Source organism: Athalia rosae, chromosome 2 (assembly GCF_917208135.1).
Source record: "Athalia rosae chromosome 2, iyAthRosa1.1, whole genome shotgun sequence".
NCBI lineage: Eukaryota > Metazoa > Arthropoda > Insecta > Hymenoptera > Athaliidae > Athalia > Athalia rosae.
The window spans coordinates 31,121,650-31,141,892 of record NC_064027.1 but is presented as its reverse complement, the minus strand read 5'-3'; the positions used below and the strand labels follow the sequence as shown (position 1 = coordinate 31,141,892).

Below are 20,243 nucleotides of genomic sequence, written 5' to 3'. Positions count from 1 at the left end.
CTCGACATTTCTATTAGGTATTTGAAAATGTCTAGCAGTATCATAGTTGGTACCGCGACCAGTTCTAAGCTCGACGCCACTGCTCAACGTTAAAAATAGGCAAAGAGAAAATAGGAACCGGAGCGGGAGCGGGAGGAGGTGGACGGGAAACTGGCCTCCATGACCGTAGAGTACGAAGTAGCGTAGCTCGATAAATTTTGAGCCCGTGAAAATTATCGTTCTCTTTTATTGAATTTATTTATCTTAAATATATCCTCGCTTTCGATTTGAGACAAGCAGCCACAAAATGGCCGTCACCAATTTGACAAACGCTGATGAGTTCTATGCATATGTCAAGTAAGTTGTTGAAAATTATTCATTTCGTTCATCGCTATATCTTCGTCGTCAACGTTGCTTATCGAAAATGAATCTCGACTTTCTCAATCGAAAGTACTTGATTTGTCCCTTCAATCTCCGCTATAGTGGCACATCAATCAATTCATGTCGCTGTCGCAGCGATGTTGGGGTTATTTTCATTCGGTTTATGACATAACCTCTGATGTTTTATTATCATTTGAACGGTGGTAATCATTTTTCTCTTCTCTGACTTATTGGTGTGGTTCAAGGTCATCGATGACAACATACACATACGTATTCAATATATGTCAACCTCTCATGATTTTTCATCGAATGACTATTTTATTATTTTAGGTCGCAGGATCTATCTGTGGTTCATTTTTACGCGGCTTGGGCGGCCCAATGCGTTCAAATAAACGACGTCCTCGACGAGATGGTGAAATCATCGGACCTCAACGGTGTGAATTTTGCGAAAATAGCTGCAGAAGATGTTCCAGAAGTTTCGTTAAAATTTGGAGTATCAGCGGTACCAACTATATTGCTTTTGAAGAATTCTGAGGTTACCGATCGAGTCGACGGCGCTAATCCGGCAGAATTATTGACGAGAGTTAAACAGCAGATGTCGTTAAAAAATCCGATTTCTGCCGCAGAAATTCAAAAATCAAAAGAAGATATTGAAGTAAGGTTGAAAAAATTGATCAATCAAGCACCTTGCATGCTTTTCATGAAGGGAAACCCTTCCAATCCAAGGTGTGGATTTTCAAGGACGATTGTCTCGATCTTAAACTCTCATAAAGCAGATTATCAAACCTTTGATATCCTCCAAGACAACGAAGTCAGGGAAGGTTTGAAAAAATTCAGCGATTGGCCAACTTATCCGCAACTTTATTTAAATGGTGAACTTCTTGGCGGTTTGGATATCGTCAGAGAATTGGGAGAAACTGGTGATCTAGAAGCAATGTTGCCTAAAGTCGGTTCAGAAGAAAGGTGAGTTGCACACAGAAAAGAGAAATTTCCATCCAAAAATAATGTCAGCAGCGATATCTTTTCTACCTAATGTCTAATATAGCTACTCTTTGTTCGCATTCTTCTCTTTTCCCTCTTATTCTTCATTAAGATAGCAATACAATAATTACCATTTACCGTCGAAAGTGGTCTGAAAGAGTTAGATTCCGAAACTATTTAGAAATTATCCCACCGTCGGGAAAGTTTCAGAAATTCAACGCGCTGCGCGTACATTCACATTTTAGCGTGCTCTTCGGTAGCAAATATCCTATGGAAAAAGCAACGAGTGAAATTAAAAATAAATAAATAAATGGTAAGTAAGCGGAACGGACATTATGTCGAAAATCGAGTTTGAAGGTCGAACTGAGATAAATAGTCGGAATTCTTATTCGTCTGTATCGGTAGGGTGATTACAATTTCAACTTATTTGTATTTCCACCGCCATTCCGAAGGGTCCATGGTTGATCCACGTGTTCGTTCGTCGAGGGCACGACTTGTGAGAAAAATGTCACCTAGTTTTGCTACCCAAGGCCCGGGTTTACCCGGTGTATATGGAATTCCGCCCCAGTCTACCCTGTATACGACACACGTGATAACGGACACGTCGAGTGTAGAATACATTTCATACATTACCGAAATTGTGTAACCCGCGTGATTTCGAATTGGGCAACGTTCGACACAACTGTTAGCCCCCATAAACGGTCTACATCAAGTCTCAACGCTTTTACTATCGTTGCGACATGAGGAAAAAATGTGAGAGAAAAAAGAATCTTGCCCGATACGTCCGATCAAATTTTTTTCTATTTTTACTCTTTACTTCTTACGGCACATCGTGAATATTCTCTCATTTTCTGCGTTACTAATTATGGGTCTTAGATTTTAACGTTATGCACGTACTGTGGATACAAACAAAAAACGAAGATAATAAACAGAAGAGATAAAGTCACACGGACAAAAACATGAATTTGAAAAATCATAATTCATAGCCAAACTATACATTAGCTATACGCTCCAACATTGCGCATAATAATGTTAACGACGAATGATAACTAAAAAATATTATTGCATCAGAAATGAAAGCATAAGTTGAACATACGATTCGTATTCGATATCCGGATTCCTTAGCGAAATCCCAAGCCTTTCTTATGGAAAAAATGTAAGGCAAAAAAATGCTCAAGGCAAAATGTATAGTTTCATGTATCGATCGGAGTGAGTTTAGCGAACTCATTGTCCGTGATGTAATATGTAATCTAATCTTACATCTATCTAATTAAAATAAGGACCAAAACGTCATCACCAAGGATAGGATAGCAATCGTTATAAAAGGAATGACGGATGACGAAAAAAAGGAGCTGTTCGCAAAACAAATTATGGACACGATAGATAAAATAAATTAAACCTCATAACATCGATATCACGGTACGCTTCGAGACGATGATGAGGTAATATAAAAGCAGGGGAAAGAGAAATACTTTTTGTGCAGTCTCGAAATTGTAATTGCTTTTCAATTGATGCACGCAGCGCTTCGTACGAAACGTCTGACATCCTCCGACATATCGTTAGACGAACAATCAAGAATTGCTCCCGAGTCCTACTCGACGAGGCCAACTTACCCCCAGATTTACGTCGACGATGATTCTATCAGAGGATTCGAAACCTTGAAGACCTTGTCGCAGCGATGAAATTTTTTTGGCAAGCTTATGTCATCCGTACAAAAGGAGGAGCAGATTTTTTCAACTTCGCAAAGATACGCTGCTGATTTTTCAAACAGACGAAGGAGAAAAATGTTAGCAATGTAATTCGTGACCTGGAATCTCGGAATCCGCAACGTAACGAGTGAAATGGAATGAAATAGAATAAAAAATGGGAAATCGTATTTGTACGGTATAAGAATAGTTTCGATGTATGAACGAAATTCCGATTCTTGGTAAATAAATGATCATTCGAGACGTACGATTATGCACCAGGTGCACAGGTATTATGAATAATGGTTATCGCAACTCTTACTTGCTATACTCGAATACCGTTCACTTTATGCAGCAAAAAATTCAACGCTTGTGAACGAGCTGCACTTACATCGGAATATTGAGAATATAAGTTATAATCTAACCTGTGTGAATATATTACAATTACTAACCGTAGAATCCAGCGAACGACAATTTTCCAATACAAAAACCGCACCTTCCGAAGGCTGAACCGAGTGGAAATCTACAACCGACCAATCAACATTTTATCCGTCCGGAAAACCATTCACGGTACGATGATCGATGGTCAAGCAATTTCTGCAAATACTTTTCACCGACCGGCGATCGTTGTTTCCATGAATTTTAGAACCCGTCTCTCGTTCTCTCAACACATTTTCCTACTGTCGAAATTAGCAAATTACATAATATCATCAGGATCGATCAACAGGTGTGCAGGGTATCGCAGACTCTCAAATTCAACCTGGGTGCGAAACGTACGCGTATCGTAGAGGGCGATTCCGAACATCCGGTCAATTTTGAAACGTGATCGAAAAAGGCTGAACGTTTTTGTCTGCGACAGCGTTTTTTTTTTTCTTATTTCCCCCAAGCAATAGTTGGGAGCTCGGCTGCTCGTCGGTCGTCTTTCACCGATCTACCGATACGTATGTTCAGTCCCACGTATGATTTGTTGCAGTCGCGAGGGCGCGTCAGAGCCGGAGCACCAAGCAGAAGCGTAGATAAGAAATGACGTCGTCCGAATCAATACCAGCAACACGGCGGTGACGCATTGAGCGGGGCGAGAAGGGAAGCCACCACCCAACTACTACGTCAGAGCTGACGTATAGTCCGAAATCGGTATGATAACTATAAAAATACACAAGATTTTACCGGGCCAAGATGGGCGAAATTTCATTACTCGCGAGTCCTCGAATTTGGCTGCTAACGTCCAACGAGATACTAATTTATTTTTTTTCCTTTCTTTATCCCCAAAAAGCGTGACTTTCCGCAATTACCGGGTCGAAGAACAATATTGTATCGCACGCCGAACATTCCGATAGGGCGTTCTTTCGTTTTTATTTTTAGTTGAAATTCATGCAAAACGTGATCACATGACGTTGTTAAATATTTGAATAACATTTGTGAAAACGCTCCATCCATACATACCTATAGTGATTCTCCGAGATCACCGAAGAAGGGAATAAATAATAAATAAAATGAAATGAAAAAAAAAATATCTGGTGTTAGCTAATTGAAAAGATCAATCGACATATCTGTGATCGAACCTTGGAAAACACGTCAATAATTGCTAATACACCGGATAATATTCTCCATATATTTATACAGAGATTGGAAATAGAAAGAAAAGGAGAACCAAGCAAATAGCCGGCTGAAACGTGAGGGCGAAAAAAAATCGTTGTGGATTTTTAGTGATAATTTGATCAGTTCGTATGGCCGAGAGGCACACGAGCAGGCTGCACGACCTCCAGGAGCCGGGGCCAATTGTTCGGCAAATCCAACCTTTTCAGGACCGCTAGCAAAAGGGATGACGTACATCGTGGTGCAGCACCTGGTCTATCCCTCCCAAGGACACTGTGCTCAACTTCATCGTCATTTCTAATTCCTGTTTCAAATGCTCGCGGATTGTTTATTTTTATACCAATTCGTCAGGTTTTTGCCGCAAATTTTCAATTTTTAACATTTTTCTTATTCAAAATATCCACGATCTGTCCAAATCATGTTTCCGCACTTGTTTCGAAGATAAGCAAGTTCATTATTTGCCCAGCAAATGTTTGCTGGTTTTTCAAAGAAATCCCATGGGAAATTCTGACCCCCTCGATCATTACCGGAGTGGATCATCTTTTGTGTTTATTTTGTTTGTTCGGTCCTCCAGTTTTTTCTCTTATCGTGAGTAGATCTTTTCTCTCAATCGGTCGTACATCGAGGGGGAAATAAGGTTTTCATTCCTCATTGGCGTAAATGAAAAACTTGGAAATAAAAAACGCAATATCCATACGTTTATTGATTTTTCAAAATATTGCGACAAAACGAAAAGAGACGAAATGAGAGAAATGTACGATTGGATGAGCTTTGATCTTCCACGCGAACTTAGCGATTGAATCGTGATAAAAAGAAAATGTCAAAATCGAGGATCGATCCTAATTTCAAAGGTATACGCGTTGAGCGTGGATAGAAATTGTGGTTGGTGGTAACGATATACGTGACGCGGAGAAGACGGAACGAATTTCGAGCGTTCGTGTTTCGTGCGCCTGCGCGTTTTTACAGTTTGTCGCTCGCGGTTCTCTCGAACGGCATTGTTATTATTATTACAGAGGACTCTGAAAAGTTGTACGTATGGTCGGACGAGGGACCATGGGCTCTCATTCATACTCGATCATTCGAGCGGGCCGTCCGCGACGCCGTCATTTTCGCCCTCGTCGTCGTCGTCGTCGTCGTCGTCGTCGTCGTCGTTAACGTCGCTCCGTATGCCGGTGGCTGTTTTGTTCGATTGTCATTTATAGTATAAACTGCACAATGTGTAATACATAACTTCACAGCACCCAAATGTGGTAGTGGATTCATTTTTTAACGTAGGAAAGAAACGAATAGACAACAATTAACATCTAGTGTAATTTAATTTATCGATCATTATTTCCATCTGATATTTCACATCTCTCGTGGTGCGTTGAACGTATGCAGGGCAGACACGGTGCCCGAAGGATAGCAAGATTTATTTCGTGTTGGACAATCTTTGAATACATGGTGATAACTGTATACTAATCAGATCGATATTTTGGAAATAAAATCTTAAGGTGAGTGGAAAATTTCAACTGATATAATTTCATTGCGTTCGGAACTTGTTAATTTAATTTTGGTTCATTCGTCGAACGGGAATCGAAATCGAAATTGAAGTCGAAGTCGTGCGACTTTTGAACATTCACGGACGACGAGGAAACAAACTAGACGCTATTATCATGATGGTCCTTCGTCGTCGTGCGTAAAATATTATTTCGAAAATGAAACGTTGCTACGAGTACACGGTCTCGACGGATTCTCCATTTTTCAACAAAGCGATCGCGTCTTAAATCTTTAACCGTCCGCCCGCCCGTCCGCCCTCTTGCATTTTGCACCGCGGAGAGTGCGCAAAAATCAACAAAAGAAGGCAAATAGAACCGCATCTGGATCTCATTGTGAAAATCGAGTTTACTGTACGTATACGCAGGTGGAACAAGGTGTACAATTTTCGCACCCGTACGCACAATTATACGGATATACCTATCCGAACCACCACGTGTTTCTATTGATTTTCGCGCGCGCCATGCCGATGCCGAGTCCTGAACGAGAAATTCCGCCCGGTCTTGTCGGACGGGGAAGCGCTCAAAGTGCTGCTGTCTTCGGTTCATCGCGATTCATCAGTTTTTTTTTTTTTTTATTTTCGTTTTTTCATTCACGTCGCGTCGATCGATACAAGCATAATACCGATAAACAAAACGGTGTGAAAAACGGTAATTTGTTCAGTATTACATTTTCTTTTTTTTATTTCGCAATTCAGATAATTACGTATGTATAATCTCCGATTGCCTCCACGGACGTAATGCAATACATATGTATTTTACCCATTTTTTCCCCTATTTTTCTCGGACTCGGAATCATGTGATAATATATCGCTAAACTGAACGCTGGATTTCAACGCGGTGTGTTCGTTGGATGGGTACTTTGAAAGAATATCAACAATCACCATGTTACAAAATATGTAACCTTATGAATATCAAGTTTTTAATATTATGCGCAGAGAACGTATCTGTAGGTCTGCGAGATAAGAATTTTGATCCGCTTTAATGGCACCGACCTCTCGTTTATACGGATATAATCTTTGCCATATTCCTTTCGTAACACCGATACACATTGCCAATGATAATTTGAGTAATCGTTGTACGCGTTCCATAATAAAAGGTAAAACGGTTGTTCGTGGGGCTGAAGTCGAATGAGAAGATAAGAATATCGTAAGTGAACGATTCTGAAAAATTGCGGCGCATTACTCAGGTTCGATTGGTGGTGCGTTTCAAGCACGACGCGTCGAAAACCTTGTCAAGTTACGCTTTAAATGTAGCGAATAGATTTCTTGGACATCATGTATACGAGGTATGGGTGAAGCATCGGCGGCCACTTCCTCGTTAAACGTTACCTCCGTACAATCGACGCCGAATTAGCACCTCCTAGTTTTCGCTGTTGAAAATACAGCGGTGAAATTATTGAGATACCAAGTGTCAAAGTCGCAACGCCCGTTGGTCCGTGTGAATTTTTCACTTCGCGGTCGTCAAGTTTTACTACTGAATTCATTTCGCCGCCATATTGACCTGTAGAATCGCGTCGGTGTATCGTACGGGATGAATCTGCGCTGTTACGTAGGACAGGCCCGGTTCGGACGTATCGAATACAAAAGGTTTTCCCTGGAAAGATTTCCTCGTCCGCCTCGGAAACTCGGAGTTTCCCGTGGGAACGAAGAGTGGGGGATTTGTACGAGAGATGAAATACGTCGAGAGAAAACGACGAAGGAAAATGAACAAACGAGCAAATTAATAAAGTAATACATCGGTGCAGGAACCGTTGAAAAATAAACGAAGAAACGTTTCGATGCATTCGGAGACGACGATTGAATTGGATGAGAAAAATTACCCGTCCAATACTTTCTTTCTTATCTACTACTTGGAATCCATTGAAAAGTGGAGGTGCAATTCAAGCGGAATAGGATGTATAAATTTCGCTGACCGGAGCTCCATCGGGATGGTAAAACGATTTTGCAACGAACGAATCGATTGCAACGTAAAACAGCCTGGCGACAAGCCGGCGCTGAGAAAACTAACGATAAAATACGGATACGTGAAGAAAAAACGAAAAAACGAAAAAACGAAAAAACGAAAAAACGGAGAAGTGTATCGGGTGTGTCGTAGTACACCGGTGCTCCCGATTACCTCCAAACCCTTACGGAGTACGGAGGAACCTGTCAGCCTCTGTCGCGCGATCGGCTGCCCAATAATTCCCGGTCACCGACGACGAAAAGTCAATCGGTCCGCAAGTCCGGCGATCGGCTGCCCGTAACGATCCTCGATTACCTCGGTAATAAAAATGAATCGCGGGCGTTCGAGAGAACGTGGCCAGAGAGAAGAGGGAACAAAAAAAGGAGATCACTTTTTGTGGAACGAGCGAGGACTTTGTCTGGTACGGTAGCATTCGTCGCTGAATACTTTCTATTCGGTTTGTTTCAGAAATGTCCAAGTCCGATAGTCCGAAGGATGGAGAAAAGGGTCCCTACGACCCGGTACCGACGTCCGGCGACGGAGGTGGTCAGGAAATTAAATTGGAGGCTAAAATGTCGCTTTTGAACGGAGTAACGGTGATCGTAGGTTCGATCATCGGTTCCGGGATTTTCGTCAGCCCGACAGGAGTGTTGACTTATACCGGAAGCGTGAACGCAAGTTTGCTGGTTTGGACGGCTTCCGGATTATTCTCAATGGTACGTACGCGTATTCCGTTATAATTAAGGATAAGATGATAAAACCTCGTCGCGGTTTCCAGTTCCGCTCAAGTTTCCAAGCCGTATACTTCCCCCCAACAACTTCCCTTGAGCGTAGCCGCACTCGTGTACCGTTATACTTGTGGGTACTGGCTCCGTTTACCGTCGATGATACCGTCGACACTCCTTCGCGCAAATCACCTTTCCAACCCGCACCGGCGGACTCGTGCGCGAGATGTCGATCGCTATTGAAATTCGAGGCAAATCAAAGCTATGTTCGAGTCCACGAATATAGATAAACCCGGGATGAGATGCGATCGGTTTTGCTTTTTCATCGCCACCGTTGCTCGACGTGTTTTCCAAGAATAGTCGAATGCAACCTGAACATGTCTTTTGATTTTCGACCATCGCCCGCATGTCATTCACTGCTCGCAAACATGGCCTAGAAGCCGCTGGAAGCATCGAAGGGGTAGCAATTACACAGTTGCGTCCGATCGATTTCTCAACACGGCCGCATCGTCGATGTTACGCGGAGGGGTGAAGAAATTTCAAATTTCGCCAACTCGACGCTTGATCGAGGGCTCGAGGAGAGAAAAGCCTCGACCGACGTCGAGCGTTTATTTCCCGACGGTTCTCTCTACCCTACGGATCGAATCGATCGCGGGCGATTGAATTTCCATATCTGTTATACGATTGCCGCCGATCTAAAAAAAACTGTTTGCTTTCTCAATGAAATGTCGGCGAATGCGGAGTCCGACGCGCACATGTTGAAGTGAAATTTTTGTTTTTCAATTTTTAGGTCGGAGCTTATTGCTACGCCGAATTGGGATGTATGATCAAAAAATCTGGAGCCGATTACGCCTATATTATGGAGACTTTCGGTCCGTTCATGGCATTTGTAAGGCTATGGGTCGAATGTATGATCGTCAGACCGTGCAGCCAGGCCATAGTCGCTTTGACTTTCAGCGTTTACGTTTTAAAACCAATGTTCCCCGACTGCACGCCACCGGATAATGCGGTCCGAATGCTCGCCGTCTGTTGCATCTGTAAGTATCGTTCTCGTTATCGTCATCGTCGTCATTGTTCGCCTTGTCGTAGTTGTTATCGTTGTACTCATCTTATAACTCTCAGACCAATTAGCTTATCGAGCTAATCGGATGTCGTTAGACCGCGTCACGGTCATAGGCGCAGGTGCGCTCCGTTCTCCATTTCTGTTATATTCTTTCGTCTCGTTTTTCCACGACGGTTATCTATCGGCTATCGGAGGGAAATAACTTTCTCTCTGATTATAAAAATATTAGGTGCAATCGCTCGTTTCGACAAAGTTTATTACCTGAATATTAGGACTCTCATTTGTCCCTCCGGACGGCGCATTCTCACGTTCTTGAGAAAAAATTATCCTAAAAATCGATCGAGTCGTCCGCTGAGATACGCGATCGTTCTCGCCCTCGAAACGGTTTCCGTCCAACGTCGAGTTCTCGGACGTTGTTGAAAATTTTGCAACTCGAAATCTCGTCCTTCCTCGCGATTCCCGGTCTTACCCTGTACGTACGTACCTCTGTCTCACGGAGCATGCGAGCCTCCCAAGTCCTGCATCGTCCCCTTTAGTATTGATCCGGTCTTTAAATAACTTGCACTCCTTTCTCGCGTATCCTTTATCTTCGTCATTTAATATTCATCCTCAATGACCATATCTATAAATATGTGCCAGCTTATCACACCGCTACAGTATGTTGATGTAATCTCATGAAGACTCTTCGTACAACCCGATCGTTGGATATTGAGCGCAACTTTGCGGTTTACAAGGTATCTACATTATCCGTAAAGGATTATCCCGTTTGTATCTAATTGACTGTAATACGGAGCATATCCGTTGCGAACAGTCTTCTTTATTTCAATTTATTTTCTCTTACTTTGTCCTTCATTATCCGCTGGAAGTATGTCCAACGGCGAGCGCGTCTTGAAAAGAAAGGAAGAAAGAAAGCGTAGGAGGAAAATCGTTATTCCTGATTTCTGCACCGTGAGGATATATATTTCAGGGATAAATTTGGGCAATTCAAAGTCAACGTTTCTCCTTGCTTTTTGGGGTTTTTTTTTTTTTTTTCTCCCACCTCCACATTTTATGCAGTCAATCGCAAAATTTGTCCACAGCGTTCGATCTTGGCAATTATATTTCTATCGATTCTGGAGGGTGCTCCCGAAAAGTTTGTCTCACAATCAGCCTAATAGATACTTCGCAGGATTACCTCGGGGAAATTCTGAGAACGACTTCCACGCCATCCCCAATTGCTGCTTTTGAGTTGAAATCATTTTCAATTTTACGGAAATACGTGCACCTTTGCGACGATCCTTTTCAATTTATATTTGCGGGCAGGAACGGTTGACGGCCCGGTTCTTCTCGATTGCAATTCACTTTTTCTTTCATTTTTTCTCGCGTTTCTTTCTCTCAAATCGCACCGGACAAGTTGTCGTTCGATACCGACAAAATTTCCAATTATTGGTTCTTCGAGTACCGCATGTCCGGAATCTATGCAGAATACTCAGAAGAGTGAACTCAAAGGTGAATATTGTATCGTCGAATTTCGTCGAAAAATCTTATTTATACAGTTATATGTTATGATCGTATAAAATTCCGATACGATGACGATCGTTTGGCTCTGCATTTATTCATCTATTCATTTATCTGTCGCTGTTAGTTTTGTCTCTGTTTTTTTTTTTGTTCTCCGTCTACCGATTATCGACGAGATGACATTTGGATTCCAATATTGTACAAGTCTTTCATAAATTCCAGTTTTGTCATTGATAAAAAAACATATGTTTATCGAGGACATGGAAGAGAAACGTTCATCTCCGTTTATTGTTACCGAAGGATATTGTGACCTTTCATTGTACATTCGAGTAATATAAGTTCACCGGCTATCTACGCATGTACAGGTATACCTGCAATGGTCTCGAGGGATCCGCGCGAAAGTAAAGTCGAGAATAAAACTGGCAAACACGAATTCCGGATCGCTGTAACGACTGAATTTTAAAGCCGACAAATAAATAACGACGATAACAATGGAGCGCACGTTACAATTAAAAGTATTATCGGAATCGATTCCCATGCTTTGTGCATTCTCACGTAAACGGTGATCGTTGAATTATCACCTTTTTTTTGCCTCCTCCGTTTCCCTGGAATCCCGATCGGTGACATACGAGAACCGATTCGACAATCTCCAAATTCGGCGATTCCCGATCGCGTGTCAAGTTTGAAAGAAAACAAAAAAACAGAGAAAGAAAATTAGCGTACGACGCGCGTGTGAGCGTAAATAGTTGGTGTCGATTTATTACAACACAATCATCAAAAGCAATAAAATTCAGCCTTGAATCCGGGCTTCCCTGACAGGCCGCACGGTCGAACATTCTACGAAAGCGCGTCCGCTGTGATCCGCGACCGATGTGATCGTACGACGACGACGACGACGACGACGACGACGATGACGATAACGATTATGATTCTACCGCGTCTGACGCAACATCGCTGAAAATATCGCGATACGATATCCATTTGTCCGTTTCTTCGTCTGCCGTAGGACTCTCTGTTTCTCCGAGTGCTCCCGAAGTTCATATTCGCCTCCTTCTCGTTTATCCAAGTTTTTTCAAATTCGCCGATCGTGTCAATACATGTGTAGGTACGCCCAAGATTGTCCGGATAGTTTTTTCACTCGAATCGGAACGAAGCAAGGCGAGGGAAAAAACCGATCCCCGATCGAGGAATGAAACAAGCAGGGAGAAAGTAATTACGCGGGTTTGCTCACACGGCAAATGACGTTGATTTACGGTGACGCAACGAAAAGCGCCTCCACTCCGCGGGCGAGCGTTGATTCCGACGGTTGCACGTATTACATGTACGGTTGCCGGTTGATGATTTGTTAAATTTGTTGCTGCCGCACGGCCTCAGCAGCAACGCAAGCCAGATTATTAAATTACTTCAGATTACAGTCGTACCCAGATTGCCATCAATTACATTCTCAATTTCTCTCATACGCCGGTTCAACCGTGGCATAGGTGTGTGTAGTACAATACAATCAGCGGAGGACGTGATCTGTTTCATTGCGCTCTTCATCGAAGATTCATCCGTCAAGGCCACACGAATAAACGTAAGGGCCCGCGGCCTGCCATTTTCGTACGATCGCGAAGGGGCACCGAGTCCACGAGATGACACGTCGGTATGCGTCGAGACTGTCGATCGATTACAAAAAGAGTACCGAAAACTTGATCTTTCGTTCCATTCGGCAGCCGGACTCGATCGGATTCGCCTGAATCGCCAGCGATTCTCGTTCCCTACTTTTTACAATATCGTCGATCGGATATCCGGATCGATCGATGCTTCGTCCAACCTGATCCGGAGCGCACGAAATCGTCGACACCTCGACGGCTGTTCGGTAGATCCGGTCGTTACGAATTTCGCTTGGAGAACCCCTGGTGCGCTACGAGGTATTCCAAGGGAGAAATACCTGTAGCCGGCAGTCATTGGGGTGATGGTCGCAATTGCCATTTTCCACATTCCACCGTATGCACCATGTGCGAGCTGTGTCTGCACCGGAAGGAATATCAGTTTCACGTCGAACGATATGCCCGCCCATGGTTTTGCGTATACGTATGTACACGCAAGACACAATCACGTTCTCCGTTATGTGTTGCATCGATTTATGCGGAGATCGGATGACGGCTAGACTTAGCGTACGATCCGACGTTCGCGGAGGGAGAACTCGAACGAGAATTATTGAGTATGATTTACGTGGCGTGTGCGTACTTGGTAATATGCAGGTATATCTGGTCATTATACCTACGCGTACGCACTGACGAGGTACCCTGGACCCACGTGCGACCGTGCGCCGCGTCTATCCGTTGGAATAATTATGAATGACTCGATGAATTATGAATGAATTAACGAACGAGCGAATGAATTACATAGATAGCTGTTAGTTGATAGCGATTTGCACGCAATCGAGCATCCGATTTACTCGTATACCTGTGCCGATGTCGTACGCGTCGTAATATCAAATGGCATGTGTGAATATGCCGGAAAAACGATCGCGTCCACAACTACGATCGACAACTATGTCGGCGGCGGAGTATTGTCTCTTTTCGGCCGAATAAATATTCGCCGGATCGCGCTCGATGCGTGGATTTTTATTGTATAACGCCGTTATGATAATACGTGTACGCGTGACGATGAATTTGACGGGGCTGAACGACCGATTGATCAATTTTCATCACAATTTTACAATCGCGTTTATTTACTTGTTCACTCTTGTTGTCTCTCCCGAACCAGGAATGCGTGTCTGTACGATGTGTACGTCTATACGTGTGTATATCTTCCTTTCAATCTAATGCCAAAATCGTTTTTATTAAAGTCTCCGATTTCAATTGAGGTCACCGCACACGGTCCGAGGTCCGGCGATCGCGCGACGTGTACGCGCTACCTATGACCAACGAATGAAAAAAAGTAAAAGAAAAATATCGAAAGGCATAGGTATGCAATATTCGCGATACTTTTTTGACAATTCGTTTCGGATACGCAGTCATATCGAAATAATTGGAACACTTTCACTTTTATACAGACACGTGTATGGTTGTTAGATTTATGCAACGTCCGCGGATAAACGAAAAAGGCGGTGACTGTACCCGTGCGACTTTTGTTACCTATCCTCGGCCTGAATTTACATTTGAAATTGGGGAATTTGTTCGGGAATGTTATATCACAACCCGCGTTGGATGAATACTCAGTTGTGATTATTATTTGTCATGAGAACAAAGTTGATGAATATGATATTCTCTTTTTCCCAGGTATTCTGGCCTTCATAAATTGTTGGGATGTGAAATGGGCTACCAGAGTACAAGACGTGTTTACATACGCCAAACTCTTGGCCTTGTTCATTATAATAATCGCTGGTTTTTGGCAGCTGTGCAATGGTAAGTACTTGTAACATTTGCTTTTTTTGTCTTTTTAATTATTGTTCGCAACTTGATTTTGCTCGTCGATTCAGTGTCGCTGATTCCTTTTTTTTTTTTTTTAACGCACGATAGTCGTTAACACGTAGTAAAAATGTCAAACGCCAATCTAGATACATTATACTTTCATCGCGAGCAAATTCGAGAAGAGAAAGAAGTACACAGCGGATCAGATTTAAATCTCACGTACGGTAATTTCGATTGGAAAGAAAAAAAAAAAAAATATCGACGACAATGTCCTCTACGTACGTACGTACAACCGTATCACATATTAGATTTGTTCGTGCTGTTTCACCGGAGGTCAGATAAAATTCAATTAATCAGAACCGCGCGCGCTACGTTCAATTGTACATCCGTTTTACCGCAGAGTAACGCGCTCGTAGTGCAGAAAGACTTTGAAACTTTGAACTCGTGAAAACCGACTTTAATTGTACGTTTAATCATCTCCGTCTATACAGGAGAATTGTCGAATTATTCATACTACCCCATTAGATAAATTAGAGACTAAATATTTCAAGCCCCCGCAATGTATGATCGGCTATAATTGCTCACTTATCCGTCAAAAATCGGAGATAGTTGAATGGAAAAGAAAACGTCAGGAATACAAGCACATAATATGTGTATCCGGGCTGAAACAACGGAATCAAAAAAAAACAAAAAAACAAAGAAAATAGGGCGAATCGTGACTTATACAATGGTACAGTGCCCATTAATTTTTTTTAACTTTCATATTAATGATTTTCGCAAGTATTTTGCTTTCATTGTTTTTCGTGCATGTAAAATTGACATTCGTCAAAATTTCAAGAAAAGATAAATGCAAAAACAAATAAATTTTTCAATACCATAAATTTGTGTTGGCACCTGTACCTGTATATCCGTAGGTTTTCGTAAGCTCCGTGTAATTAAAGAGTTTCAGAAGGGATCCTCACGCTTGCATTCATCTTCAATTTCATTTTCATCTTTATCTACCTGTATACATATACTTTCCCGTGTAATATATTACGAGCATTTAACAGTGGTAAAGTACCTATATTATTAAGTATATAGCAGCTCTCTCGCCGGACGAACCAATTTGTCCAATCAAAAAGGTGGTTAAATACGTATATATATCGTATATGTACTCGATACAAATACATAGCTGGTATAGCTGGAGAAATATGTGTATACCTATTTACTTACATACCTATAGCATGAAAAGAATCGTCAAATTGGACCAATTAATTTAACTTGCTAAATTGTTGTTCCTTAGTAGGTGTAATTGTGTATATTCTTCGACATCTGTATGTACTTAACAACCCTTTTGTAGTTCGAAAAGAACTTCTTTAAACTTTATTTTTATCATACATTGTGCATGCATAGCCCCCTCCACTCACGATCGATTTAGGCTTATTGCGTAATAACGAGCCAGTTGACTTGTAAGATGTAAATGAATCTAGAAACTAGATTTTTGATTCATTAGTTCATTTTTCGGTTCCAGTCACGTTTGTTTGTCATCACCTATTTACTGCAACCCCCCGAAATTTCATTTCTCTTTCCAGGTCACACGGAGTACTTTACTTTCGAAGGAACTAAAACGGAAGTGACATCAATTGCTCTGAGTTTCTATTCGGGACTTTTTGCCTATAACGGTTGGAATTACTTAAATTTCATCATCGAAGAACTCAAGGACCCAGTCAAGTGAGTACATTAGGTGGACACTTTTTATTAAAAAGATGAACGATGATAACGATGATATTATACATTGTATACAGTTTACCACGGATCTATATACTATCCGCGTGTAAAAGTAGTCAAGACATATACTGTGCTTGATGATTATAATCATGATTATTTTTTTTTCAACTCTTTTTACATATCAATCCTTTTCAAACAAAAAAACTGACTGGGAGAAATAAAAAATCTTCGCAAATGACCAATATTTATGTATCAAATTTTCAAGATTTCACTTACGTAAGAAACGAAAATTTCTTAGAAAAAGGGTGCGTGATATTTTTATACTATTACATTGATTTGAAATAGACTCAAGTGTTTACATTGGATTTGTTAAGCACTGAACTTGCTTGTAACAGAACCGTCACATGATGCCATAAAGGGTTAATATCATCATTGTATTATTATTATTGTGTTGCAAACACGTGTTCTTCCTGTCTGGCGGTAGCAGCGGCAGACAGATTGTACTTTATCTATGACGACGAGATAGAATTTCCAAAACTCAAGGAATGCTTCTCGGTTTTAAGTCAGGATAAAATCCGAGACAGAGACAGAGAGAGAGAGAGAGAGAGAGAGAGAGATTTTCTTCAGTCGGCTAAGCATTACCGTTGTCAGCATAAAAAAGCCGGATCATGTTCTTTCTTAGTTTTGTTTTTTATATCATTATTACCTTACATTTCACTTCGTCTTTATATTGATTGCAAATCGCGCATCGTTGGATGACAATATAAAGTGCATATTTTGTGATAAACATTGTCCAGACATTCTGCTCCAGCGATCTCTGTAACACATCGACTCACGTCTTCGCAGAATTCTATGAGATTTAGAGAAATTCATAGGGACAAATAAGAAACGGTTGAATCTTTTTGAGCGTCGTTTTGAATTTCGGTTTTGAGTTTACGAGCAAGTTGCACACCGGTAGTAACCGAGAACCAATGGCCGAGGCCATGAAAATATAACGGCCTTTCTTTTTTGATTTCGATTCAAAATTTTCGGTTTATTTTATAGAAATCTTCCGAGGGCTATCGGGATCTCCTGTACTTTGGTGACGGTCGTTTACGTATTTGCCAACGTTGCTTTTTACACGACTCTGAGCCCCATCGAAGTTCTTGGCAGCGAAGCTGTCGCAGTTGTAAGTCAAGACGAAAGATACTCTCGGATCTTCGTTCGTTCCAATCGTTATTATTCGTTTATTCGCTCGACAGACATTCGCCAATCGACTTTTCGGCGTGATGGCTTGGACGATTCCCGTTTTCGTGGCTCTCTCAACGTTCGGTGCGGTCAATGGAATCCTTCTGACGTCGTCGAGACTCTTCTATGCGGGAGCCTGCGAAGGACAAATGCCAGAAATTTTGACCATGATTCAAATATCCAGACTCACTCCGACCCCAGCTGTACTGTGCATGGTAAGAAAGCCAGAAGAGATTGAAGATTACGAATCGAACAATTATTCTATAAAACTACCTTCGCCGTGTGCGAAATAATTGCGCACCTTTAGAATTCGATGACACGTGCATTCCTCAAATTATCTCATGATATTTCAGGCGTTATTATCGATGCTGTATCTCTGCTCCTCTGACATATTCGCGTTAATAAATTACGTTGGATTCGCTACCTGGGTAAGTACAAGTTTTAATTACTATACGTTAGAGTAGTCCTTGAAAGGGTGATTTTTTAAGTTTCTCGCCATCATCTCTCAAACCGTTTCAGTTACGGAAGAAGAAATTCCCCTAAAGTTTAAGTTCGAGTCTGAATTTCAACGGTAACACGTGCCGCATTGTTTTTTTTTTTTTTTGTGATCTTTGAAGAAAAGTTTTATTCTATTGACTCTGCATTTTATAGAAACATTATGGTTTGTTTCCTAGTTTTTTAGTCGGGTGAAATAATTGATTTCGTTTCGTTCTCTTCTTTCAGTTGAGCATAGGCGTATCGGTACTTTGCCTTCCTTGGTTGAGATGGGCACAGCCGAATCTTCCGAGGCCGATAAAAGTGAACCTTGCATTCCCAATTATTTATATAATAGCGACACTTTTTGTCACAATTGTTCCTATGTACGCGCAACCGAAAGAAACAGGTGAGGATCAATCGCTGTTACATCAATCGGTTTAGTCATTGATTGAGAAATAACGTAAATGAAGTAGCCCAATCGCTTATATTTCCACACGGTTCCAAAGGAGAACATATACGTATACGATAATTTCGATTTGCTTGGAATCGTCAGATGATACGTCATAGTTGCCGAATATTCGATTGTATTATTATTATTTTTAGGGTATGGGTGTCTGATGATTTTTTCCTCCGTACCTGTCTACTTTGCATTCATCGCATGGAAAAACAAACCCAAGTTCTTCCAAAAAGGCGTCGGTGAGTATACTCATAACGAAATATACTCTATAACGTAATAGTGAAAATGCCACAGCTATAAAATCATTGACTTGCAACAATTATAGAAAAAGGAACATACGATAAAACAATAACCAAAAAAATGAACGCACCGATCGAAGAATGTACAATGTGAAACATCACTTCTGTATTTAAAGGCGGGAGAAAGAAATCAACACTGCGACACTTTAGATTTTGATACACTTTCATCATTTGTGTTCATTAGGGTGTTTCAAAAAAAGAATTTTTTTTTTTTTTTTTCTAACACCCTAATGTTTATATACGATACATTATTCGATTCATAAATTACAAAATTATGATTGATTTGGTACAAGATTTATTATTTTTTAATACTAATGTTTTGGTATCTTTTTCTGGTTGTTGAATTTTATACTTTTTTCATAGGATTCATCACCCAAACAATGCAGAAGCTGATGATGGTTGTTCGACCAAAGTTAAAGGTTCATAAAAACACACGATACATTATTATTAATAATTATCCATCATTTATTATTCAATCATTTCACGCATGTAACAATTATGCTCCAATCATACTTTACAACGATCTGAAAATAATGTTCTATCTTGATATTACGATATCAATTGCATGCCTTAAAATGTTTTTCAACGTAATCCATTCACGGTGAAAGGCATTAGATTTATCGAAGTTATTCAACAAGAAAATTGACGTGCTGTTCAACGGCACCTAGTTGAATGATATTTTTCCTTTTCTTTTCCATTCTCTCACTAATTTATTGAATAAAAAATTATTGAAATTGATCGGACGGGGAAGGGGGGATAACAAATTTCTTCATTTTGCATGGTAAAATTCTTAACACGCACTACAGCACACTTCACTTATCCTACGCACCTAAAACTATCGCTAAAATTGGCTCGTCGTTTTTTATCAGATCTAACAAAAAAATATTACATTTAAAATAAAATTAACTATTGAAAGACGAAAAGATTTTACCACACTTGCGCGAAGGAAAAAAGTTCATAGAACTGACTCTGCTCGTTCATTTATCGAATCTCGTTTACAAAATCACCGATTCTTCAATAAAAATGAAAACCTTATTGTACCGATTGGTTACGTAAGTAGGCCGTATCTCGCTCCAAAAATGCGACAGAACGTCTCCTGACAAAAATCGAATCAATTGCAATATTCATGAAAATCAGAGTTGCACAAACCTGTAGACGATCGACAAATGACCGAATCGACATATTTTACCGCCTCTCCGATCTACTTGCGACGTCATTTCTGCAAGCCACTACTCCTTTTGGGATGCTGCGTGTTAATGGATAATTTCATTATCTTTTGAAAAAAAAAAAAC

General features: G+C 41.0%; 2 protein-coding genes across 5 annotated transcripts in view; both read left to right on the top strand.

Moving 5' to 3' along the window:
* Positions 1-24: 24 nt before the first annotated feature.
* LOC105688315 (glutaredoxin-3) lies at positions 25-8,706 on the top strand. Of its 4 annotated transcripts, XR_007277002.1 has the most exons (4): positions 33-336; positions 691-1,323; positions 2,622-2,783; positions 2,863-3,294. XR_007277002.1 is itself a non-coding variant. In XM_048650324.1 (3 exons), exons 1-3 carry the CDS (start codon positions 287-289, stop codon positions 2,975-2,977), a joined length of 798 nt encoding a protein of 265 aa, XP_048506281.1. In that variant the 5' UTR covers positions 25-286; the 3' UTR covers positions 2,978-3,294. The 4 variants fall into 4 exon arrangements, 3 of the variants coding, with proteins under 3 accessions (XP_048506281.1, XP_048506282.1, XP_012259908.1); XM_048650324.1 differs by lacking the exon at positions 2,622-2,783 and having other exon boundaries at positions 25-336; XM_048650325.1 differs by lacking the exons at positions 2,622-2,783; positions 2,863-3,294 and adding an exon at positions 8,570-8,706.
* LOC105688314 (Y+L amino acid transporter 2) overlaps positions 8,572-20,243 on the top strand; it is a 14,917-nt gene continuing 3,245 nt past the window's right edge. The window contains exons 1-10 of the mRNA XM_012404484.3: positions 8,572-8,817; positions 9,617-9,863; positions 14,653-14,778; positions 16,356-16,494; positions 17,536-17,659; positions 17,733-17,933; positions 18,072-18,146; positions 18,442-18,601; positions 18,799-18,891; positions 19,315-19,370. Coding sequence (XP_012259907.2) covers positions 8,572-8,817; positions 9,617-9,863; positions 14,653-14,778; positions 16,356-16,494; positions 17,536-17,659; positions 17,733-17,933; positions 18,072-18,146; positions 18,442-18,601; positions 18,799-18,891; positions 19,315-19,370 — 1,467 coding nt within the window. The remainder of the gene's footprint in view (positions 8,818-9,616; positions 9,864-14,652; positions 14,779-16,355; positions 16,495-17,535; positions 17,660-17,732; positions 17,934-18,071; positions 18,147-18,441; positions 18,602-18,798; positions 18,892-19,314; positions 19,371-20,243) is intronic.